Source organism: Xenia sp. Carnegie-2017, unplaced genomic scaffold (genome assembly GCF_021976095.1).
Source record: "Xenia sp. Carnegie-2017 unplaced genomic scaffold, XeniaSp_v1 HiC_scaffold_13, whole genome shotgun sequence".
NCBI lineage: Eukaryota > Metazoa > Cnidaria > Anthozoa > Malacalcyonacea > Xeniidae > Xenia > Xenia sp. Carnegie-2017.
In genome coordinates this window covers 3,931,093-3,954,785 of record NW_025813436.1, presented here as the reverse complement: position 1 = coordinate 3,954,785, position 23,693 = coordinate 3,931,093, and the positions used below count along the sequence as shown (strand labels likewise).

The 23,693-nt window shown below is 36.3% G+C and overlaps 4 protein-coding genes across 12 annotated transcripts; 2 read left to right on the top strand and 2 right to left on the bottom strand.

Moving 5' to 3' along the window:
* Nucleotides 1–33: 33 nt before the first annotated feature.
* On the bottom strand, nucleotides 34–23,693 carry LOC124450394 (centrosomal protein of 120 kDa-like). 4 transcript variants are annotated; one of them, XM_047001061.1, is made up of 22 exons: nucleotides 23,554–23,693; nucleotides 22,349–22,533; nucleotides 21,528–21,614; nucleotides 21,245–21,383; nucleotides 19,654–19,787; nucleotides 18,183–18,377; nucleotides 17,163–17,429; nucleotides 16,376–16,599; nucleotides 15,659–15,808; nucleotides 14,407–14,521; nucleotides 14,195–14,259; nucleotides 13,993–14,086; nucleotides 9,563–9,745; nucleotides 9,052–9,141; nucleotides 8,655–8,747; nucleotides 7,853–7,965; nucleotides 7,539–7,587; nucleotides 7,105–7,227; nucleotides 6,605–6,796; nucleotides 6,427–6,479; nucleotides 5,733–6,009; nucleotides 34–523 (listed from the first exon to the last, which is right to left on the bottom strand). In XM_047001061.1, exons 1-21 carry the CDS (start codon nucleotides 23,597–23,599, stop codon nucleotides 5,757–5,759), a joined length of 2,850 nt encoding a protein of 949 aa, XP_046857017.1. In that variant the 5' UTR covers nucleotides 23,600–23,693; the 3' UTR covers nucleotides 34–523; nucleotides 5,733–5,756. The 4 variants fall into 4 exon arrangements, with proteins under 4 accessions (XP_046857017.1, XP_046857021.1, XP_046857009.1 ...); XM_047001065.1 differs by having other exon boundaries at nucleotides 5,742–6,009; XM_047001053.1 differs by lacking the exon at nucleotides 34–523 and having other exon boundaries at nucleotides 5,400–6,009.
* On the top strand, nucleotides 1,050–2,326 carry LOC124456603. The gene is made up of 3 exons (XM_047007012.1): nucleotides 1,050–1,501; nucleotides 1,694–1,948; nucleotides 2,035–2,326. The coding sequence occupies exons 1-3, from the start codon at nucleotides 1,215–1,217 to the stop codon at nucleotides 2,324–2,326; spliced, it is 834 nt and encodes a 277-aa protein (XP_046862968.1). The 5' UTR covers nucleotides 1,050–1,214.
* Nucleotides 1,522–3,681, bottom strand: LOC124450438. 4 transcript variants are annotated; one of them, XM_047001135.1, is made up of 5 exons: nucleotides 3,163–3,681; nucleotides 2,921–3,092; nucleotides 2,704–2,852; nucleotides 2,433–2,633; nucleotides 1,522–1,938 (listed from the first exon to the last, which is right to left on the bottom strand). In XM_047001135.1, the coding sequence occupies exons 1-4, from the start codon at nucleotides 3,488–3,490 to the stop codon at nucleotides 2,473–2,475; spliced, it is 810 nt and encodes a 269-aa protein (XP_046857091.1). In that variant the 5' UTR covers nucleotides 3,491–3,681; the 3' UTR covers nucleotides 1,522–1,938; nucleotides 2,433–2,472. The 4 variants fall into 4 exon arrangements, with proteins under 4 accessions (XP_046857091.1, XP_046857072.1, XP_046857081.1 ...); XM_047001116.1 differs by lacking the exon at nucleotides 1,522–1,938 and adding an exon at nucleotides 1,950–2,344; XM_047001125.1 differs by lacking the exon at nucleotides 1,522–1,938 and adding an exon at nucleotides 1,950–2,341.
* LOC124450421 (kelch-like protein 28) lies at nucleotides 9,752–22,632 on the top strand. Of its 3 annotated transcripts, none has more exons than XM_047001087.1 (3): nucleotides 9,752–10,472; nucleotides 11,958–12,447; nucleotides 22,406–22,632. In XM_047001087.1, exons 1-3 carry the CDS (start codon nucleotides 10,122–10,124, stop codon nucleotides 22,426–22,428), a joined length of 864 nt encoding a protein of 287 aa, XP_046857043.1. In that variant the 5' UTR covers nucleotides 9,752–10,121; the 3' UTR covers nucleotides 22,429–22,632. The 3 variants fall into 3 exon arrangements, with proteins under 3 accessions (XP_046857043.1, XP_046857048.1, XP_046857037.1); XM_047001092.1 differs by lacking the exon at nucleotides 22,406–22,632 and adding an exon at nucleotides 13,367–13,815; XM_047001081.1 differs by lacking the exon at nucleotides 22,406–22,632 and having other exon boundaries at nucleotides 11,958–12,974.

Below are 23,693 nucleotides of genomic sequence, written 5' to 3'. Positions count from 1 at the left end.
TTCTTGTCATAAGCAAACAGACCTATTCAATGCTAATCCAAACGACACGAAATATGTTTATTTTTCAAAAGCATTGCCTTTTGTATACACTCATATATACACATTGAAACGTCATAGTTGCTAAGAAAAAGAACGTTTCAATCGTTGGAAAGGGTGAATGGAATAATATATCTATGTCTTAAAAAGAGCGCGTCTCGCGTTAATGCTTTGCGCCAGTAATAATAGCCATTTTCAGAGTACCCAGAATTGGCATATTATAGTTTCATAGTGGAGTCTTCTTTGTCTACTTTAACTATTAAGTTTGATCCATCGACACCAAAGCGTTGTAGGCCATGAAATGGAGACGAAATAACAAGAGTTAAATTATTCACATTAACCCCACAAATAACGACTTTTCGTCAGTGAGATGGTGACAACAGAGAACATTCATGTTGTTGGCCACGTTGTTAGTTCCATAAGTGTGCATGTAGGAAAAAGCGAAGAGTTTCTACAACTTTAGATAAACTTCGTCGAAACTCTTTTCCTACAAAATAAAGTTTGAACTATGTTTGTCGAGCCTGCATTTTACCTAAGACAAGCATACCTTCCCCCCCACGATCCGCATGCATTAAACCCTCGTATCGTATCGTCGGCTCTTCATAATAGACATGAGTGCGCGTTCGTGAGCAGCATAAGGTCAATACAGAAAAATTGTTCTTGAAAACGTGCTTTGTTTTTTGTCCAGCTTAGTCAATATCAATGACAATGTTTTTAAAATTTTTATAAAGGTCATAATTTGAGCGCTTGATATTATGATTGATTCAACCTTTAAATCGACAATGTCGTGTGAACTTTTAAAATTGGTGTTTAAATATTGCTTAATGTTGCTAAATACATTTTGCCTTCATTTGCTGTTTATATATCATGTTCTTTTTGCGGATTGGTCAGTATATGTTGCCGTTTAACTGTTTCAAACGCCTTTTGGGATTGCTAGTAGGAACGTTCTAGTTCTTTAAAGTGCTTATCTCACAATTTTTTTTTCGAATTTTCGTATTGCTTCTTCAAAAGTAATCTAAAACTTATATTACAATTTTTTCATGCGCTGCATTGTTTTCGAATTATTATTGATCAAATATGAAATTTGACAGTAAAAGTTGATAATTGGCATAGGGCCTGGATCAAGTCTCCGTGACGTAACTTAAGGAACAAGTCAAGCGCTTGTTATCAACGATTAGATGGCGGAGTTGAATTCTGATTCGGAAAGCACTCATAGTTCGCAATGTGATTCGGAGTATGATTATATTCCCGGTTATGTCATCGAGGACGAAACAAGGAACATTAATGACCAGGAATATAATATAATAGATGAAAATCACGGCGAGTCCGAGTCCTATCTATACGCTGATGAACCAATGGCCGAACAAGCATGGTATGAAGACTACGTGGAAAAGTCAAATGAACATAAAAAGCAACTTGAAATGCTACAAAAAAGACTTGATCACACAGTTGAGTTGAGTTCTTGGTGAGTAATAAAATTTCTAATTTCAATTCAACTTATGAAATGTATTTCAATTCAGGTTTCAAGTTATGAAATATAGACATAAACGTGCAATTTTCTATTCAAGATTACCATTTTTTTTATTTCCTTTTGGGTAAAAAATTGTTAAAAGATGCTCGATTACAATTTTTTAATGTGATTTTCTTTATTGATCAGGTGCAAGTGTGGTTTTTGTCAAGTTACACTTCTTCAGAATCCTCAAGAGGCCTGGTGCTGCCAAGAACTTAAGCCTGTAGCTGAAAGCTTAACACACCAGTCGGTTCTGGCAGATCTGTCAACTATTCCATGTTGCGTTACTCTACACCCAGGTTTCAGACCAGTTTGTTTGGAAAAGTGGTCGCTAAAAATGGCTGCTAGGAAATACAAAACCAAAGAACAAAGACGATACAGAGAAACAGGATCTGAAAACATATATGATAGCATATTATGTTATTTCCCAGTATTTAAGTATATTTTAGTGTTATGACACATTAGTAATGATTTGGCTTTATATTCAGGTTTTTACGATGTGTTGCATACAGAGAATTCACATCTATGATTTATGGATGCTTAGGAGAAGAAATAGGACTATTACCAGCATGTGCATACCATGCAATAAGATCAAAATTTAATGATAAAAAGTTGGAATTTAGAGGGTACGAAGAAAATGAAATGAGTGATGTGAAAATTAAGTTTTCCTATTTTTTGGGCAATCTGCCACATGTTTGTGACCTTTCATTGGCTTCTTGCATGTCAAACATTTTGGCTGACTTTTTTCTTTTGAAACTGCCACTTTTGACTGACAGCTGAATGGTACACTGGTAGCTGCTGGCATGAAACAAAAACATTTTTATTATTTAAAATGATTTTCAAACCGTGTTTAGCTACCACATCTTATATAATCATTATTAATTACCTGGAATTGAGGGAGGGACATCATTGACCACAATGCATTTTCAACGGACCTGTTTTAGTAACACCTCAGCTCTGGGTTGCTTTTGCAGCATGACATTCATTGATGGTGGAGACATTTCTTTCAAAAGATTTTGTGAATTTGATAATGCGTCTTTGTCTTTTATTGACAGCATCACACTCTCAAATAATTCATCCACATACTCTAAAAAGAAATTATTGTCGTATTCAATACTATGAAATGATGCAAAGCAACACATTTAGCAACAACTTACCAAATTTGGACTTAACTCTGACATCCCTCACAGTTCCTTCACCATTTTTAAACTTTGGATACACTACATTTATTTGGAAAGTGCCATCATTCTTCATCTTTACATCACGCCTTAAGTTGTTGTTGAAGTGGATGGATGCCAAAATGTGTCCTAAACAATAAAGACTTGAGGAAGTTGCAAAACAACTAACATTGTCATATTGGAAATTTTCGCCCACCTGCAATACATTCCAACATAGGAATAATGAATCATTTTTGGAGCAAAATGATTCAGGACAGAAAGGAATCCTTCCAAACAACTTGTTTGAGCAACTGGTGAAGCCAGGTGAATTGACTTCATCAGCTGTGGGTTTAAAAATTTAGCACTAAGCTTTTCATGAGCAACTGAACCTTAAACATTACAACAAAGAATGATGATAAACTGTTAGGGAAGTTATCTTTAAATAATGCCTTCACAAACCTTCTAACAAATATTCCCTTGGTTTAATATCAGGGCCATGAAAACAACTTGAAAACAGTGGATTATCCAAATTGGTGTGCTTGTCTACTATGTGACTCAGGAAAGATTTGAACTTTGCCCAAATTTCTTTGCCATCACAATGATAAACAGCCGAATACTTAGTCGGTGTCCATCGAGCGCGTTTTCTTGCAACAAAATTCACCCAGATTTTACGTCTTCGCTTCGCTTCAGGACGCTCATCACCGTAAAATGGTATACGGTGAAGAGAAATTCTTTCCGCAGAATTTGCTCGGTTTGAACAGCCGAAAACTGCACATCTATCAGGCATTTTGATGCAGAGTCGTAGTAAATAAAGTAGAAATTATAGCAAAAGTCACACTTCAGAAAAACTTCCTTGTCCTTATGTTACGTCACATACTTCTCGATTCAGGCTCTCATCAAGCAAATTGAACGCGCAGCAATTTTCTCCATTATTGCCGATTTTGAGAAAAGAAACGCATTTATCTCATAAACGAAGCCATCAATGAGAAAATTGTAAAATAACTTTTACAATGATTTTTTTACCTCAATCAGAAAATTCGAAAAAAAAAATTGTGAGATAAGCACTTTAAATGAAATATACATATTTAAATTAGACCCCACGACAACACATGCAACTTTAAAAGCAAAATCTACTTCAATTTCATAACAGCCTAAGGCTTTCTTTTTCTTCGCGATTAATGCTTACCACAAGTATGTATAAACAAACATAGAACATGTTTTATATGATTATGGATATGTTCGTGTAGGTATCATGAAACACAAGTTGGGGCCAATGTCATTTGCCCCCTGGTTTATTTCGATTTTAAAGTTACTATACTGAGGTTTCTATGCATTGGTTTTGTGATTCTAAATTAGAGAAGATTGAGGTGCGAGCCATTACCATATAGCTTCATCGAAAACTTATCATAATTGTATGAGATATATTGCTGCTTAGCAGTAATCGCCATCAGAAAGATCGAAACCTTTGTTAATAAGGATAAACGGTCAATCTTGAAGAATAAATGTGAATTTCCTTTGTAATATTGAGTAAACAAATATCTACATATTTTTGCATGACATTTGTTCGCCCCCAGCAATCACAAAATAAATGAATAGCCTAATTTTTACTCGTGCATGCTATGCAAAAATTAGCTTTTCATTCAATGGTAAGACGAAAGATGAAATTAAATTTCGAAAGAATCGAGTCACGACTAAACACGTTTCTATTTAACAGCATTGAAAACAAAATGTGTGACAGTATATACGGCGATAAAATATAAAATATATAAACTTCTTGTAGTCTTGTATCATGAACTTGATAACTCTGTATAAAATATCATGAAAAAATCGACAAAGCGAAGTGAGTTTGGATGCAGTCCGATGTTCACATGTTGTTCATTCCCGATGGCTACATTAAAAATTCTGAGAAAATATAAAAAAAATATTCGGCCCGTGGTCTAAATGTATAATGAAATTAAGAGTTGACATCGTGCAATGTTTCGGTAAACATAACTTAAGACGAATTTGCAATGTGGTCATTATTTAGCAGTCTCGTATCATAATTTTTTCATTATGTCGGTATCGAGCACATTGATCTACGCATTTCATAGGAATGATAAACCCTGTTTGCATTTCGTCATCCAATTACTTTATTTTTTATTCGACTCCTGAGTGCTATATAATGGCTCTAAACAAGGTCTTCATAAAACTTATAGATCCGTTTTTCAGGTTTTATGAACACGGATCAGATAAGATTTTTTACTAGCATCTATTAGATGCTTTCTTATAAATCAAAAAAAAACTCAAAGTGATAGGAAAAGAGTAAAACGCATACAAGCCGAAAAAGATCGCATCTACAATTTTCATGTAGAGAAATGACGCCTACGAATAAAGTGGCTCCGCACAACTACCGGTAACATTTTAAACAATGATTTCGCTACCATTATACATATCAGTGCTCGTCGCTCTCCATCGCTTCAGAAAGGCTCGTTGCACGTCCTAGCTTTTTAAAAAGTCACCAAAAAAACAGTACGAACTGTTGTTTTTTTATTCTTTGTATTTTTTCGTCATTCTTGAATTTCATACGACTGCAATGGTAGAAATATTTGTTTACTTAAAACTGCCGCCATGTTTTTATTGAAATGAAAAGAAGCTTGCTTTGCTTTCACTGCTTTTCAGCCGATCAAGAGACAGTGTTTACATAATCTGCACAGAAATCAACCTAACACAGTCGACTATTTATTGTAAAATAAACTTGCAAAACATGGACGCTTATTGATTTAATACTCGAAAAACTCGTGTTTCTTCCAACTCTAAAGAAACACGGGAAATTCAGTCTCGCTTAAATCGCGCAGATTGAAAGTTTGCGATCTGCAGTTGAAGCAACGTTGCACAAAAAACTTAAGGATGCGCTTCTATACTCTTTCAGCGTGAACTACAAATCAAAGCTGTTAATTCACATATTCTTATATGAACAATGTGACTTACATAAGCGCGGAACAAAACTTTTTTATTCCACTTTATAACTCACGCGATGGAAAATATCATACCCGTCTTACAGGAAAGATGCTGCTTCACGTCTTTTGGGCTATAGCTTCTCGTATTTGTCGGTCAAGTTCGGATATAATTCGATCTTCAGTGGTGTAAACTCCCGTTTGTAGTAAAGTGTCACGTTCCTCGATGAGTTTCGCTATTTTACTATCAAGTTCTTCTTTACGTTGTTTTTCCTCTCTTTCCCAAGCCGCCATCATTCCCTCTTCTTGCTTCAACTTTAGGCGCTCTTCTCGAGCTACAGATTCTTCCTTTGTGCGTTCAACGATTTTTAATCTTAACGACAAAAAATCACATGAAAGAACTGCTACGTCCAATGTTTCAAGAAAATGAGCAGTATATACATGCACTAAGCACAAGAGCTTCATATTAAGCACTTGACATCACCATAGAAAATTTTGAAAACGAATTCAACGAGACAAAAAGACGAGGCAAGTCTCTCACTACTAATGAAGACAGTAGTCTTGGTGTGCATGTGACGTCATGGCCGCCATGTTGGATGATTTTGACGAGGGACTTTTTTTATTTGCGATGCAAATGTCATCCAAAAGGGCGAAAATTCCTTTGTTCGTTCACCCTCGGGAGAATGGTTACACACTACCCATACATGGACTTCTCATGAGATAAATCATACAAATAACATTTTTTTATTCCATTTAGGAAGGACCAGTTTCATCGAGACCTTCAATTTACCTATTTAGCTCGTTCTTCATGTTTTCTAGCTCCTGGCGATCCGTATTTGATATCTGAATAAAAGTGATGCACAAAACTTCAAAGAACGCTTGTCGAAAAATAATGTCACAAAAAATAGAGAAAAAGTTAGCAATTTAATGAAACGCAAACGTTAAATGTAGCTACTTCGACCACCAACCTCTCTTTCTTGAGCGGCGAGATATTTAAGTTTCATTTCCTCCAATTCTTTCTCTTGTTGTTTCAACCTTGTTCTAGCAGCCATTTGCTCGTTTTCTTTTACCTTCCCAAGTTCTTTCAACGCTTTGGCCCATTGTTGCTTGTAGTGAATCTTTGATTTGTTTCCACATTCCAACTTTCTTTGTAATTCGGCCTTTAATACATGCAATAGTTTATTCAATTGCTAACCGCTATTCATATATACTAACTGTACTACAGGGTGCACGAAAAAATTGAACAGACAAGAAAACTTCAAAAACGTGGCAGCCGAAAAAACTCGCACTTGAAGTGCCGAAAATTGCCACTTTTCACTGCATTAACACTTCAACAATTGAACGTTTGTGCGGTAAAATAGAACAGACACTGCCTTGAAGACTTTAGCTGATGTTCTGTGTATGAAATAAACTGATAAGTCACATTTACTTTATTTATTCTGTTACAAATAACAAAATATGGCTTTACTTTTTCAACACGCAAGAGACTCAATTCAGCTTCCATTTTTACTTCCGGTTTAGACATCTGCGTTTCTTTGAAAGCCAAAAACTCGTTTTCCTTGTCCTGATACCTCTTCTCCATATCATGTAACTGTCGAAGATGTTTTCAAAGTTAAATTGCAGACATGTTTGTTGAAGTCTAGCGTAAAATGTCTTATCTTGCGAGAACGTTTTTGTCTGGCTAAAAAACTACAGATTTAACATACATATACATATCAATACTGTTTAAAAATCTCTGAACAAGGAGCAATCGAGTTGCGCACGAAACAGGCGTGTTGTTGTTATTTCTTTGTTCTTTATATATGAATTTTCGCTCTGCTCATACGCATCAAGTACTGTGATAGGGAGAATCAATACAGTAACTTCCCAAAAATATATTCTTGTATTTTTGCTTTTCATTACCTGTTGAATTATCGCCTGTTTTTGTTCATTGATTTGCTGGACTCTTGCCCTACAAATAGTAAAAAACACGTCCCCAATATCTCTACTGATCATCAGCTCAAACTAAACTATGTATGGTATACTCATAAACTACACTCTTTTGTGTTGTGATCCGTACTAATCTGTCGATGAAACTTGAATATAATTAGAGCTAAAAATCTGATAACGAAATTTGAAATAGCCATGCATCGAAATTACAGTCTTCTAAAATGTTTTCATCAGTGATTTGATGCTAAAGCTTCAAGATTATTGGCTAGATTGAATGAGCGCCAAACCTTTCCAATTCAATTTGATGTTCACAATCTTCCTTCATACGTCTCGACGCTTCACGTAGCTCCACCATTTTCCTCTCGTGTTCTCGTCTTTGCTCTTCTCTTGTTTTTATCATCTGAGAAAAGTCAAAAATGTAGGGAAAATAAAAATCAACAATTCGAAAAATTGAGTTTTTATTCGATGGCCAACCAAAAGCCGACGACAAATCAAAGAGCTTGTAAGGCTACGCAACAACACGTTTTGTTTCTCCATTCTAAGGAGTATCCTAAAAATGTCTTATAATTTGAAATAAATTTTCGATTTCACAAAAAATGCTCAGGAGCAAGGACGAATTAAGAGGTGGGTGAAAGGGCCTGGGTCAGTCAGCGTGAAAGAAGCAAAAATGGGCTATCCACCAGATCAGTGAAAACGCTTTATAGTGATAACACATACGACGACTACTGAGATAATGTCAATAATAGGAATGAACTAATGCTGTTGAACAACGACCACTTCCCTACTTTGGACTGGGGCCAGTTATAATCTCAAGCGAAATATATGACTACTAGTTTTTCAAAAGTGCAAAGGATGTTTAACAATGTGGTAAAAAACTGCTGTCAAAGTAAACTTGAGCAAGAAAGGCTATCCACCACAAGGTAGGCACCAGGCCTCCTGAAAAGTTAATTCGACCTGGTCACAAGGACTACAAGAAAGCTTGCATTGCGCTTTTATGAAGAAGTTAAAATTCCATTTCTTCAAACAACTGTTTGTCTTTCAATTTTTTAACCAACTCTAATGAGTGACCAAAATAAATAATGAACAAACCTCATTCTCATTTGCCGTCAGCTGTTTTTCTCGTTTCTCAATGTCAACTATTGTCTTTTTAAGCGTCTCTTCTAGTTGCGTGTATTCCTCGATCTGAAGAAAACGTTTATTTCCTTATTTCAATGACTAATGTCGATGATTATTTCAAACTTACAATGAATGACAAATATATACGTAATGGTCAAGCCTATGAGTACGTATCATAGTTTAATGTATTTCTAATTTCTTATTGTTATTGTACTTCATTATGACGGCATCATTGGTGAATGCTCAAACAAAACTCCAAAGTTATACTGTAGCTAAATTTGCTGCATTACATTTTGATTCTTCATAACTATTTAGGTTGTTTGTGTAATTTATCAACACCGAAAACAAAATTAGTGAAATCGGGCGTTACTTTTTTCTTCGTCAAAATCTCTCGTTCCTTGTCGCGTTTTCGCCATTCTTCTGTCAGTGTTTTGATTTTTTCCATCTCTTTCGCCTTCAACTAAAGATCCAAAATCGCACATTTAAGAAGCAGAAAGAGCAAAAAAATGCACAGTGTAAAAGAACACCTCAATTTTATGGAGCAATAGCTAAAGACGGACTGCGCGATTCCTTATATATGTTAAAGTTACGGCATACAATTAAAAACAATTTTTAACCATGATGCTTTGCGCGCTTATTACTTGTAGGCAGCTATTATTTTAATGACAAAATGCCATAGCAGTAGCACAACTAAGCACATTCCGGTAGAAAATCCGAAAGAATGCACAAAGTCTTCAAAACAATAGTAGCAGTAAGCTGTATGAACTTGCATAACTAAGCACATTCTTGGGTAAGAAAACTCCACAAGAATGCACAATGTCTTCAAAACAATAGTAGCAGTAAACTGTATGAATGTATAAACAAACACTTTGCTAGGAAACCTGTGCAGTAAACAATTCCTCTTGTTGTTGCTTCCACATTTCCAATTCAAGAGCGATTTGATATTCAGCCATTTGTCTGGGGTCGTCGCTTCTTGATTCAATTTTCGCACGTTGCTTGTCTCTACTGCCTATTTCCCGACGTTCGACAGGGGATTCGTCTTTTTGTGTGTCTTCACGGAGACGCTGCAAGAAATAAATATCAGTCACCTCAAGCGCTGATTTAAATTGTGCAGAATATTCGGTCACTGAATGAACTAAACTACATTGCGAGTTGCCACATCAACGCTTTAAAACTGAAAAGTTGGCAAACACAGAACTGGCAATGATTTTTCATAAGTCAGAAGTTGATAAAGGATTCGGAAATAGCCACTTAGAAAACGTTCAGCATCCGCAACAAAGCAGAACGGTTCGGCGACATTGTCTATAAACATAAAGTAAATATGATGAATAGGTCGCTTGATGGACGCAGACAAGTAAACTTTTATCGTAGCTCTAAGAGAAATGAATTAAAATGCTACGCACAAACGTGATTTGTAAAATATAAGAAGTAAATAAGAATATGTCGTCCATAGAGAAAAAATCAACAATGCAGGAAACAGTTTATGACGACGATCGCTTTAAGCAGAGTGGTGACAAGTTGTTCGGAGAATTACTTAAGAAATTCGATGAAAAAGTGGACGAGTTTGTGAGTATTCAGGCATCCAATAATACCGAACTGATGAAAAAGATAGAGCGAGTCGAAAAGAATGTAAAAAGTGCGGTGATGAGTGTGAATACGAAGGTGAAGCAGATTCAAGAACACATGGACAAAATAAGTGTAAAGGAAAACAATTCAGCGTTTGTACGAGAAACAGCACTAAGCAATGATAACAGGCAGCTGACCGAACAGTCCACGAAAGTTCAACACGTTGTAAGTACACACAAATGTACAATAACATAAATACGGATAGAAAGTTCGTTTTTTCTAAGGAACTATATCACGATACAAATGCCTATATCAGGTCAGGGATATTATTTCTTTAGATCGATTTTATGAACATTTGCAATATATTTGACATGACGAAAATTTCATCCTCATTGCCGGCTGTCTGGGCGTAGAAATATGACTCGGCACCGGATGTGACGTAAAATAGAGAACACGAGCAAAGCTTTTACTATACATAAAAACACAGTTGTTGCAAATCTTCTTTAAAATCTAAACTGCAAATATAAGAGTACGCGTACGCATAGTTTGACGACATTGTTTTAATGAATAATCAAGGAAACGTTTAAAAAGTATAGAACTGCGTTTTCGTCCTTTAACGCACTTCCGGTGCAGAGTCACTCAATTCTAGGCCCAAAAATTCGATGACTATAACTTTTTCGATATACCATACATATTGTAAATGTTCTCAAAATCGATCTGGCAATCTGAAGAAGTTATTTCCCTTACCCTGATATAGGCAATTTTCTTAAAAAAAGAATGCTATAAGCGTGTACATAAAAACAGCACTGTAACCCTGTAATGTAATTGGTTAGAGGAGTGCAACAAGCATTTTACATATAAGAATTACATATAAAAGTGGCGTTTAGTGAATAGCGATGACTTCGGAGAAGAAATATGAGCCCATTATGCTGCGTGAATAAAATATCTTCCGATCGTAATGTTGATCGTGCTTACAATGGATGCCGGATAGCAGGGGAGGATCAACGCTCACTTGAAACGATGGGTGCATCATTGTCCTAGCTGAAGGTGCCAGGGCCTCGGACTGTTGTAGATTTCTAGGCATGCAGATGAGTGAACCTTGCATAATGAAAATGAGATTAGCTTTTTAAGAATTTTTTATCGAGTTAAGTAAATTATGAATCCTAGTTGTTTGGCTGCATAGTACTTCCTTAAATAATCAACAAAGCTGCCAAATGTGCCACGAGCCGGGATCGAACCCGCGCCGTCTGGCTTGCAGCTCACGCCATAAACCATTCAGCCACTCGCCCCACTTAATTATTATTATTAATTTTTGTATATAACCTTATAGGGCACCAACAAATTTAGCTTCTCACTCGAGCGTATATGATAGGTGCACCAAATTTTCAAATTATCGAATAGGCACCAAGAACCACGTAATTTTAAATAGTTTAAACATTTACAAAATGTGCAAGTTATTTTTATGTAATGAAACACAAACAAGGGATTTCAGAGGATTTTTGTAATGTTTGCTCGAAAAAGAAGAAAAAATGATTGAGAATTACTAATATGAAACAATTTCATTACTATTCTAAAATTCTTGCGTTATAATATGGCGAATATAAAGCACCCGCAACTCTTGAAAGCTTCTGCTGTCTATGGATGTGTGCAAAAATTGTTCAACGACCACGTTTTGATGAAGCTAGCGATCCTAAATGATATTTTTTATAGGTAGACCCCGGCCGTGATCAAGCAAAAATCATCGTAGCTGGAGGAATGAAAGGAAAACTCGAAAGGAAAGCTTTACGATCAGTGGAATGTTTTGATTGGCGAACAAAGACCTGGTCGAAGTTGGGCGAAATGAATGTATGTCGCAACTCTTTATCGTCAGCCGTACACAATAATCACATCTTTGTTCTTGGAGGCTTAAACGGTACAGCTAAATTTTCTATGGAAAAATTACACGTCAGCACACTTCGCGAAAAATTACATGAGGCTTGGCAAAAGGTTGACACCATCTTACCATCTCCGCTGCGAACTCAACAATGCGCAGTTTACGGAGGAAGCTTGCTGCTCAACGATGGTGACGATGAAAGCTTTATAACAGAAATGGCCTTGTCACCACCTTACGCGAGACGCACTTTAACGGTTATGCCCGAGAGGAGATTACGTCATGGCCTAGCAATCTTTGATGACGCAATTGTAATAGTGGGAGGAAGAGGTAAGCAAACGGAATCAGCTCTCAGTAAGGTAACAAAATATGATTTAAAAAAGAAAGCGTTCGAGGATTTAAAACCTCTTACGTATGCAGTGTATGAAATGGGTATGGTGAAATGGGGTGAAGACAATCTTATTATTGCCGGTGGTGGGGACAGCAAAGGGAAGCCATTGAGTAAAGTTCTTTTGTATAATATACGAACTCAGAAAAGCTATGCTCTGCCTGACATGATCTACAAGCGAAGGGGATGTGTAGCAGTCGTGGTCGAAGACACGTTGGTTGTCATGGGAGGTGGCGATGAAGAGCGTAATGCCTTCAAATCAGTCGAATGTTTTACATTTGATAGCTTCTCGTGGTCAGAGATGCCTAACATGTCAGAAGGGAGAGTATGGCCAACAGCAGTTAAAATATTGTCGGTTTGAACGATAAAACTTCATACAACCTTGAAGGTGTCATGAAGCCAATTTTTCTTTCTTTAAAATCGGAAGACGATTATCTTTTTAGTTAAGAAAATAAATAGTGTCATTTTATTTTTTTGTTTACTGAAAATCACTCAACACTGCTCTGCAATAAATAACATTATTTGGCTCGGGGGTTGGGGACGAGTTTTAGAGCTTGCACAATGGCGTGACGTCAATTTGTTTGCATTCAAGCTTTGTTTATTAATTTTAATATCGTGTTTTTACAGCTAACCTTATTAGGTATTATTGCAACGCAATATCGGCCGCCTCATGGCGTTGGTTTGTTAGTTTCCATCTTCGTTACTAGCTATCTCTTGCAATGTGCTAACAAATTGACGTCATAAACGCTAAATTGACCGCGCGGTAATTGAACCATGCTGTTGACTGAGATTCGAGTTAATAAAAAGCTATAATTTTTGTTTTTGGACAATTTTTTAAGTTTTTCATCTAAATTCGCTTAGGTTGACTGCAATTCATATGTGTCGTACTCCAAAACATTGCCGTCATTGACGTATTTACTCAATCTCGAGCTATTTGCGAGGAAACAGTTGAATGTCTTCGCTCTCACGTGACTCACTCTCGACCAATGATGAACTTGGAAAATTGGTGTATAACAATATACGTTATCGACCGGTATATAATACAAAAATCACGTTCTGATCAAAAAAGAGCGGGAATCTTTCCAAGTATTTTTTTACTATTTCTTCAAGAAAATATTTCGTCTATTTATGTTGTTGTCAGTTTTCTCTTGTCGACTTTCTCAGTCTTCAAAAATTATTGACTGAAATCTCGGGAAACAGTGAAGGGTCTCAGGTAGACAAAACACATTGTTTCTTACGGTATCAGTCAACACGTGACAATTGAGAAGGAATTATGCACAATTTCAAAAATAAAATTCAATTCAATTTTAGTGACTATACAATGATAAATTTTTCTCCAGCGTGTGAGCTACCAACATAATAAGATGCGCACGCTGTAAAGGGGTATCTTCATGTAAGCAGACCTTTAGTATAGTTTTCATTTTCTATGGCGAGTTTTCTCACGTAAAATTATGCATGATGACATCAAGCTCTGGTGAAATTCTTACCTCAAGTTTGTTGACATGAGCTTGCAAGTGCTCAGGTGACACGGGTCCGAGATCCTCTAATCCCAAAATAATGTTCAATTCGCCCACAGGTTTTCTAAATGAGAGAAACCGTTTGTAAGCACCACATAAAAACTTCAAAAAAAAAAAACAGTGCAGGTTAGCCGCAATATCTTCAAGAAAGGAAAAAAAACTAAGTTCTCACATATCTTCCGCCATTATGTGAACTTTTACTCTCAAGATCTGTCCATAAGTGCTCTGCTTTCCCCTCTAAAATAAGCATTGCTATAACATTGACGTTGGTTAGAAACGTCTTAATGTCCTGCATTCCTGGACTCAAAATTATAGAAGAATAAGCGCATGCGTAAAAAAAATACATCGAGAAATGAACTTTGTATTTTTTCACGTAATACTTACGGCAGCGTGCAGCTTTTCGGCAGAAAACACTTGACCCAGCGTTACCCTAGCAATACCAAGCAAGACGTCCTTCGCTTGAGCGTCACGATGATAAACTTCAATCAGCAAGGGAACACTGGTGGGATAGAAAAAGAGCAGACTTTTAATCAAATAGCTGATACTCAAAGTTTTCAGAGAATAAACAATTTACGATAAACTTCATAGGTGTGCGTCGTTTTTCACCTGGTACGAAGAACATGTCACAAACGTTGCAGTGAACATTAAAATATCGAATGATTTTTTGCGATAATTCCTCGAGAAGACTTCAGTTGTTACACACGACGTAAGCAGGAATGCATGGTAGATTTGTTTGCGTATTTACCTGAATTACGTAATATTTTAAAGAATTTGCATGGAAAAAGTATCTTGAATTTGGCTTACGCCATTGCGTACAACACTACTTAAGTATCTGCGCTTGTAGAAGTGATTATTATACGACTGCGACTGTTTAAGAGCCTACAGATAGTTCTCAATATATTGTCACCTACAAAACATTTAAATTATCTGTGAATGACCTAAAATGGTAATGTGAAAATTGCAAACAGAAATATATTATGGCGGAATCTTGCTCGAGAGATGGAAGCATTTTACAAATTGTTTCGATAGAATCAGGATACGAAAAGGGCCACATTGTCAGTCAGGAGAGTTTCTTCATCGACTATTTACGGAAAAAGACAAAAAAAAAGAACAGCGAAAATTTTTGTTTGTCGCAACACTGAAAAGATTTATGGCTTACGTACAAAATATTTTGAAAGCTTCTGCATTTATAGGTAATTGTATAGTAAAACATTATTATTGAATTCGGATTTCGCATGATGTCAAGAATCATTCAGACCTTAGCCAATGTTATCTTCCTCAGCTTCGTTGCGGCAGATCACATCGACCTCGGTCTGAATAATTCTGATATCATGCTCAACCTAATCCAACAATTGTTAAATATCTAGTCAAAACAAGACATTAGCTATGTATGGCAAGGATGAAATCTTCGTGATGTGTATGACTGCGATAGTCGAGCAAATAAATTTTATGATTTTTTAATAAAACAAGTAAATTTCGGTTGCTAAAGATGTCTTTAAAAAGTGTTGCTGAGCATTTCACAAATGTAAAATACAAACTTGTCAAAAAAACATCATTTGATCACTCAAAACTTTTGAGCCGTCAATTTGCTAAACGTCACAATCATGCATTATATCTAAAAAATTCATGTTTGCACCTTAACAAAGTCTCCTTAAGAATAGTTGGACTCGTAGCAAAATCGAATGCACAAAACGATTTAGGCAACGGAACTTCCATGTGTTGGCGCACTTCCACAGGAGGACTGGTAACAATAGGTGTCGGGCATCCGAAGAATGGATATGAGTATCTAAAATAGTAATAAGTGTATGAGTTAAATTAATGTATCCGCAGTGACTGGACGGATCTCGGTGCATATTTCGACACTGTATGTACAGAAAACTGTGAATGCATGGCTAAATATACTGAGCTGACTCTCAAGACAAAACCGTTTGGCGAATACTAAAGTGGGTTGTTAAACATGTTGTTTTACCGTAAAACGGTGAAAGAGTTTTAAAATACATACGCCCAAAAAAAACATTGATGATAGTCAATTCCCCAAGTCATTTAAGCAAATCGTTAACCCTTTTCCCAACTTGATAGAAACAGCACAATCCGCCAATAAGTTTTCAGATTACTGTTAACTTTACACGTGACCAGTTGTTTATAAACAACAAAAGCTCTATGCTGCTCATATAGGTACCAAATTTTAACAAAAACATACAATGAAAGTAAAATTGTGAAAATTATATGAAAAAAACTAATTGTTATAGTATAGGCTGCAAGACAGTTAGCATGAAAACAAAGTTGAAGGTCTAAAGGAGACAATGTATATAAATTCAGGGAATACCCGTTCACAGCAATCGATTGCTCTTACTTTAAGTAGCAGTTCACAGGTGACGTAACTTGAAGGTTACTGATACTGCGAAGATCAATCGAATAACAAAAATGGTGAAACGAAGGTTGCTGATCTTTTTGTGCGACGCCCAATGCCTTTGGACTTTTTTCGCTATCAATTTTCTCAGCTAAGTTCGGATTGAGGTTTGCTTCTACAGAGATCTTTCCTTGTGTTTCATAGCCAAGTGTTTCCACTTTCTGCACCTTAAAATAACGTCATCATCAATTTTTTCGTATGTCAATACGGTTGATCAAAACAGACATCTTGCGTACTTTTTTTTAACATTTACTATGACAAAAATTAATGAAACAGTCTTCATGCAAACAGTCCAAAAGAGGTTCAAAGAACGTTTGCTGAGGCAGATTCGCAGATGTTTGAGATAACAGTTTACGGACAAGTCATAGCTACAATCAAATGCAACAAGCATGTATACAGTATGTATATACATTTGAATATTCCAACAAACCAATCATGATGGATACTCTTACATAACGTAAACCATTTATTACAATGCAAATAAATTCCTCTACATAAAAAGACGATTAGGTGGTCAAAGCTTCATATGCGTCTTTTCGTGATCTTATGTCGTAATAAAATCAGTTAAGAGATTTACTGAAGTCACTTCATTCGTATAATTTCAAGTATCGCGGTTATATTTATAAAATTAGGATTATCGCAAAATCAATAATTTTTCACGTCTTTCGAATTATAAATCATGAAAAGTTTCTAATGAGTTAGGAGTACAGATGATGTAGAAATAACATACCACGTGACTTTCGCATGAAGAATTGTCCACTACTTGTTTGTCTAAAGGCGAAGAATTGAACGACTCTTCACTTTTCAAAATAACGGAAACACCAACGGAAGGTATATCAGTAGTACCGCTGGCTGGATTAGAGTCGGTAGCGGCAGAAACAAGTGGAAATAACGCCTCGATTTTCGCAGGAGAAATAAACGGTTTCTCGAGAGGTAACAAAGATTGAAGTGATACATTTGCTTGGCCCAGTCGACGCCCACCACAGTATAGAGTGATCTGGTGACGATAAATATAATTTGACAACTTACAATATATGTGATGTAATTCGCCGAAAACTATCGAAAACATTTTTTCCTGACCGACCTCAACTGTAAACAACGGGCATTTTTTTTGCTAAAAGCTATATATAGTCTTCTTATGTAGATTGTGGTGTTCAATGATGGAACAATGGCGGCAACGAAAAAAAATCAAAACTTTGCAATTCATTTTATTTTGGAAAACTCAAAATTCCCTTAAAATAGATTTTACAGTCAAAAGTTGCCTGATAATTTTCTTTGTAAAACAAAAAACAAAAAACAAAAAACAAAAAACAAAAAACAAAAAACAAAACAAAACAAAACAAAGCATTTAGCAAAACAAAACAAAACAAAAAAAAGCGAAACTAAATAAAAAAATAAGAACCAAACAGAACCTAACAAGCAAAAGCAAAACAACCCTTCGCTCCAGTATTTATGTATAGGATTCAGGACCGTGGTTAGACATAGTAAACTCCGCCTGTTTGTACAGCCAATCAGATTGGAGGAAAGACTGGGATTTTGCCCTACGCTCGTTAGTAAAAAATAAAAACATAAAAACACAACTTGTGGTACGTAAGTGAAGAATGGTGCTAAAAATGGAAACCATTATGCGTCTGTGAAAAAAACAAACGGCATGATCAAAGGATACAGGAGGGGGTACGTAGGGGTCCTCACTAAGCAAAGCACCTTCACCCAATAAAACCCCTGCTGCAACCACTATTGACATACTCACCTTAACGCCAGAAAAAGAATGTAGCAATGTCCGCAACAGTTTCATATGCGAATTGATCCTCACGGATGCACGCTCGGGAGCGAATTCCGGCTGGACTATATCCCAGAATATTTCACTGGAGACTTTATTGCCGAAGAGTGTATATTGGAAATAAAATCCCTGTCCATTAGGCACTACAAATGACGATGGAATTAGCTACAAATTAAAAGAGGATAAAGAAAATTGAAAAATAATCACAGGATATTGAGTGTAAAGCATAAACTGCATCCGACTAAAATAGAGTATTGGGAAGTATATGTATATTGAAGGAATCTTAACCCACAGCATTTCCTTTATTTATCACACACACACCCGTGCGTTTAATATACATTGCAACTGTTCAATTGATTGGTGGATTATTAGGAGGGTGAGCTAAAAAGAGAATGGGAGTAAATGAATTTAACGCAAAGTTACTAGTGTACACCAATTCAAGCAACAAACGCTTCGATATTTGATTCTCTTTTTAAAACACCCAATGCAGTTAGTGCATAAGTGCAGTTTGAATGTTTTGAAGAAAAACTTACACAACGCATGACTATAATTTTGAATGAATTTTTTACACAAAACAATTGATTATTTTGACTTTTACAATAGTAAATTTCAAACGAACAAACGCTTGTTATGATTTTCTCGTGACATTGACTTTCCTGTGAGTTTCTATTTACTGAAAGTGGAGGATGAACAAACGGTGAAAGTTTATTTTTATTTGCTACTTCTGACGAGTGGGATTAGTAGAAGGAGGGCTAAAATGGGGCAAATGAATAAATACCTAGAGGAAATGCGTTAATTAAGACGCCATTGAAGTCAATGCTCAACAGAGCCATTTCAACAGCATCTTTTTATAACAGCCCAGTGAATGATGAAGCCAGCCTGATTTTCATACTCATGCTATACAATTATTATATATATTCTGGGGAATTCTGTAAATTTGCAGAAAGAATTTGCATAAACAAAACAAAAAATTCGAACGGGCTTCACCACTACACAGCAAAACGTTTAGGCGACTTCTACCACCCAAACTCGCTTTGTGCAAGTCAGCAAGAAGAACATTGTATAAGTCATTGAAGAATCATACTTACATAACAAGAGCAAATACCATGGTGAATGGTCAAATGCTAACGAAGTAGTTCTTAAAAGAAATGTTTAAGCCAGAACACTAAAGCAACAATTCTAAAATAACTATTTTTAAAGGTTAAAGACACTATGCATTTCGGCAGACTACTCATAAGGTGTCAACGTCAATAAACGACATTTTTTTAGTGTCTGGTGCATAGTGTCTTTCATCTTTGAAAACAGTTATTTTAGAATTGCTGGTTAAGTGTTCTGGCTAAAACGGTTCTTTTAAGAACTACTTGACCATTCACGATGCTCTTTTTAAGACAATTTTTAAATTTGTCACTTATTATTCTATGTCTTTAGATTCTTTCCCTACCTTTGCTAAGTTTACGGCGTAGCTAATTGCCAAAGAAAGAACGAAAACCTCGGATTTGCTGTCATCAGGCCCCAGTTGATAAAAACCTTTTTCTTCGTTAAGAACTGGTTCAAAGGAGAAGGGAATCATTGCACCTGTAACAAACAACATTTTGATTGATTCTCAACATGCATGGTTCACATACATTATCGTAACTTTCAAGGTTTACTATCATGGTTGACTAGTGTCTACATGAATTGTATCGTTCACTAAAATGATTAATTTGTGTCTTTATAACTTGACATGTACGTATGTATGGCAAACTAAAATATCTGACCTCAGTCAGTATAACTTGACCTATATGGTTCACAGAATCGTTGACCATATCTCCATGCGTATTAACTTGACATGCACGGTTCACTAAAATTGTTGACCTGTTTCTCACGACATAACTTGACGTGCGTGGGTCACTTAAATGATTGACCTGTGTCTCACGACATAACTTGACGTGCGTGGGTCACTTAAATGATTGACATGCGTCTCACGACATAACTTGGCGTGCGTGGGTCACTTAAATGATTGACCTGTATCTCACGACATAACTTGACGTGCGTGGGTCACTGAAATGATTGACCTGTGTCTCACGACATAACTTGACGTGCGTAGGTCATTGAAATGATTGACCTGTGTCTCACGACATAACTTGACGTGCGTGGGTCACTTAAATGATTGACATGCGTCTCACGACATAACTTGGCGTGCGTGGGTCACTTAAATGATTGACCTGTATCTCACGACATAACTTGACGTGCGTGGGTCACTGAAATGATTGACCTGTGTCTCACGACATAACTTGACGTGCGTAGGTCATTGAAATGATTGACCTGTGTCTCACGACATAACTTGACGTGCGTAGGTCACTGAAATGATTGACCTGTGTCTCACAACATATCTTGACGTGCGTGGGTCACTGAAATGATTGACCTGTGTGTCACGACATAACTTGACGTACGTGGGTCACTGAAATGATTGACCTGTGTCTCACGACATAACTTGACGTGCGTAGGTCATTGAAATGATTGACCTGTGTCTCACGACATAACTTGACGTGCGTAGGTCACTGAAATGATTGACCTGTGTCTCACAACATATCTTGACGTGCGTGGGTCACTGAAATGATTGACCTGTGTGTCACGACATAACTTGACGTACGTGGGTCACTGAAATGATTGACCGGTGTGTCACAACATAATTTGACGTGCGTGGGTCACTGAAATGACTGACCCGAGTCTCCATATATTGACTTGCATGGTTCACTAAAATAGTTAATCTGTGTCTCCAAAATTAGATCTGCATGGTTGATTAAAACGGTCGAAATTGTCTTCATACATGCTGCATGGTCAAGTATAGACATGCAATGGTTCACCGAAATGTCTGCATAAGTTGACATGTGTGGTTCACTAAAATAGTAGACCTGTGTCTCCATACGCAACCTGACCGCCATGGTCGCTAAGACGGTTGATCCGTATCTACATATATCGACACGCATGGTTTGATCGCACTAAAATTGATGAATAGTAGAGTATAGTGCATGAAATTGACCTTCACAAACCTCTTCCTTCAGGAGTGGAATGTTGTTGGGGCAGATCGTGTTCTTTTTTCAATGATTCGTCCTCTAGACTCAGCACTATTTGTAATTCAGGTTTCAAACGTTGATATTTGCTGTTCAACAGAGGAAACCATTGCGGTCGCTAAATAAATGTATTGTCAGCATTGAAATGGATGATACGTACATGGCTGGGGAAAAAAACTTGTTTGAAAGATTTTAAATCCGGAGAACTTGAAAATCGTGCATTCATGGATGTAAAAATCAAATGAGTCTTTTCTTTGAGTACCTTGAGTTTTGTTTGGGCTGATCTCAAATCCAGGATGACATAACCAACCATCTCTTTGTTCAAAAGAATGGTGTCAATGGCAAAACACTACAAACAATAATTTAATGATAAAAATGATTTGCTTGTGCTGGTCAAAAACATTACCATGGATTATGAAAATAATAAAAATGATGTACTTGAGATTTGGCTTAACATATGAAGTCATAATTAGTAATTTGTGCGGGGAGGTCCAACATGTAAAAACCTAGTAAGGACAGCTAGTTTGTACAGGGGTGGATCAAGGATAATGTTGTATGGATGGGTAATCTAGTTTTAATAAGATGTCGTTCAGTCAGCTGAGTTTCGAATAGATTTTGGGGGATTATTTCAGTTATTTGTGTCTGTCATTATGTCATTCACATGTCATACTTTTTGTGGGTTATACTAGATACCTGGGGAATGTGGAGTATGACAATTGTTTTAGCTTAATTGGATGGTATAATAATACATATTTTGTAGGGAAATTTGCACACCTTTGCATCCCTCCTAGCCAAGGCTAGGGGATGTGCACTACCACAGCTCACAGGAGGGAAGTAACATTGATAAATGCATGTTTTACCATATTAATTCTATTGAAGTCCACGGTGATTACAAATTGTAACAATGAATGAATGATTTTAGCCCCCCCCCTGATTATCAATTTTCCACCACCTTTGTCTCACCCATCCAAATTGATAATATCTATACCAGAGGTCAGACAATATTGGTTGAATACACAACATAAATTGTTGAGCAATAAAATTTTATGATGATATTACAAAATGAAAGGAAATGCAAGGCACCTGCAGTTTTATTGGTGTTCTTTGGAGTTTGTGTTGATGAAGTGCCTTTTTATCTAGCTCCCACGCCAACTCAGTTGTAAAGTTAGGTGATTCGGTGTGATTAATTGGGTCAGTGGACAGCGTTTCGCCATCAAATTTTGCTTCAACTACCACTTGATGTTTTGGCCTTCGTGGAAATCGTCTACCTTAAAAGAAAAACAAGATCATTTACATCATTTCAATAAAAAATTAAAGTTAATTTATGTTTGCGCAGTATATTAAAGAAGTTGGTCAATTTCATAAAATCATGCTTTTTAACCTGTTTAGAAATGTCAATTCAAACCTCTTTGTACGACTTACTAGACAAAGAATATGGGCTTTATTACAACACTACAAATCAAAATTTTATCCAAATATTGGTCCTCAACGTGACATATAAAATAGTTAAAAATTTATATTTTCTAAAGGCACAGCAAAAGATAAAATCATGATAAATATCCCATAACATGGAGCCTAAAAGGAGAAGTTAGCCATCTTTTAGTTAAAAGTTCAGCGAAAATTCTCAAATTCCAAACTTTAGGATTTGTACATGTGTTGTAGGTATGCAACAGTAATAACATTGGCAGGGGTAAAAAATCTTTAAAATACAATCCAGAGTGACTTTTAGCAGAAACACACAAAATTTTGAAAATAAAAGATTCAAAAATAAATATACAAGGTAGCATGTTGTAAAAGTTTGGCACTTTTAAATGGCCGGCTGAAATTCACCAGGTCCTTGTTTTACTTTGAGCCCTGCCAGTGCTATTTTATCTTGCGGAAATGGTACTATTGTTTTACAAATGTTGTCATGCCAACAGCATTGAATTGACTGAAGAATAGTCACCATTTTATAATCATATAATTGTCAAATCCGTATAGGAAGCAAAAATCATCTTGTAACAGTTTTATGAGCATCTCGCGACTTCTGAGAGAAAAAAGTTTTTTTGTAGATGGTCACATCAGCAGGCTCAGGCAACTGGCTTGTCAGTACATGATTCTACAGTACATTCTACGCTATAAATCAGCTACAAAAGGTGGTAAAAACAAGGGAAAATGCATCTGACTTACGACGCCCCATGAAGTAAGTTACTGATTAGAAAATTACTATTTATAGTAAGTAAGTAATACATTTCCCAAACTTAATCACTTAATTCATCAGAAAGAATAGCGCGTAAATGCATGCATACCTTCTAGAATGGATGCAACCAATAACAACTGATTCAACTGGGCCATTTCGTGTCAGTATAATAAATTTCTTTGCCTTGACGAGACGCTATTTGAGCTGTTGTTTACATATTTTCACTTTTGTATCACCCGCCATTTTAAG

Coding starts and splice junctions, on each gene's coding strand:
- LOC124450421 (XM_047001081.1), top strand. CDS start 10,122: ATGTCGTCCATAGAGAAAAAATCAACAATGCAGGAAACAGTTTATGAC. Junction 10,473..11,957: donor CCACGAAAGTTCAACACGTT/GTAAGTACACAC, acceptor TATTTTTTATAG/GTAGACCCCGGCCGTGATCA.
- LOC124456603 (XM_047007012.1), top strand. CDS start 1,215: ATGGCGGAGTTGAATTCTGATTCGGAAAGCACTCATAGTTCGCAATGT. Junction 1,502..1,693: donor ACAGTTGAGTTGAGTTCTTG/GTGAGTAATAAA, acceptor TTTATTGATCAG/GTGCAAGTGTGGTTTTTGTC. Junction 1,949..2,034: donor GAAACAGGATCTGAAAACAT/ATATGATAGCAT, acceptor CTTTATATTCAG/GTTTTTACGATGTGTTGCAT.
- LOC124450438 (XM_047001135.1), bottom strand. CDS start 3,490: ATGCCTGATAGATGTGCAGTTTTCGGCTGTTCAAACCGAGCAAATTCT. Junction 3,093..3,162: donor AAGGGAATATTTGTTAGAAG/GTTTGTGAAGGC, acceptor GTAATGTTTAAG/GTTCAGTTGCTCATGAAAAG. Junction 2,634..2,703: donor CAGAGTTAAGTCCAAATTTG/GTAAGTTGTTGC, acceptor ATTTCTTTTTAG/AGTATGTGGATGAATTATTT.
- LOC124450394 (XM_047001061.1), bottom strand. CDS start 23,599: ATGGCCCAGTTGAATCAGTTGTTATTGGTTGCATCCATTCTAGAAG. Junction 9,746..13,992: donor CTCATGTCAACAAACTTGAG/GTAAGAATTTCA, acceptor TATTTCTTGCAG/CGTCTCCGTGAAGACACACA. Junction 6,010..6,426: donor ATGAAGAACGAGCTAAATAG/GTAAATTGAAGG, acceptor TTTGTCGTTAAG/ATTAAAAATCGTTGAACGCA.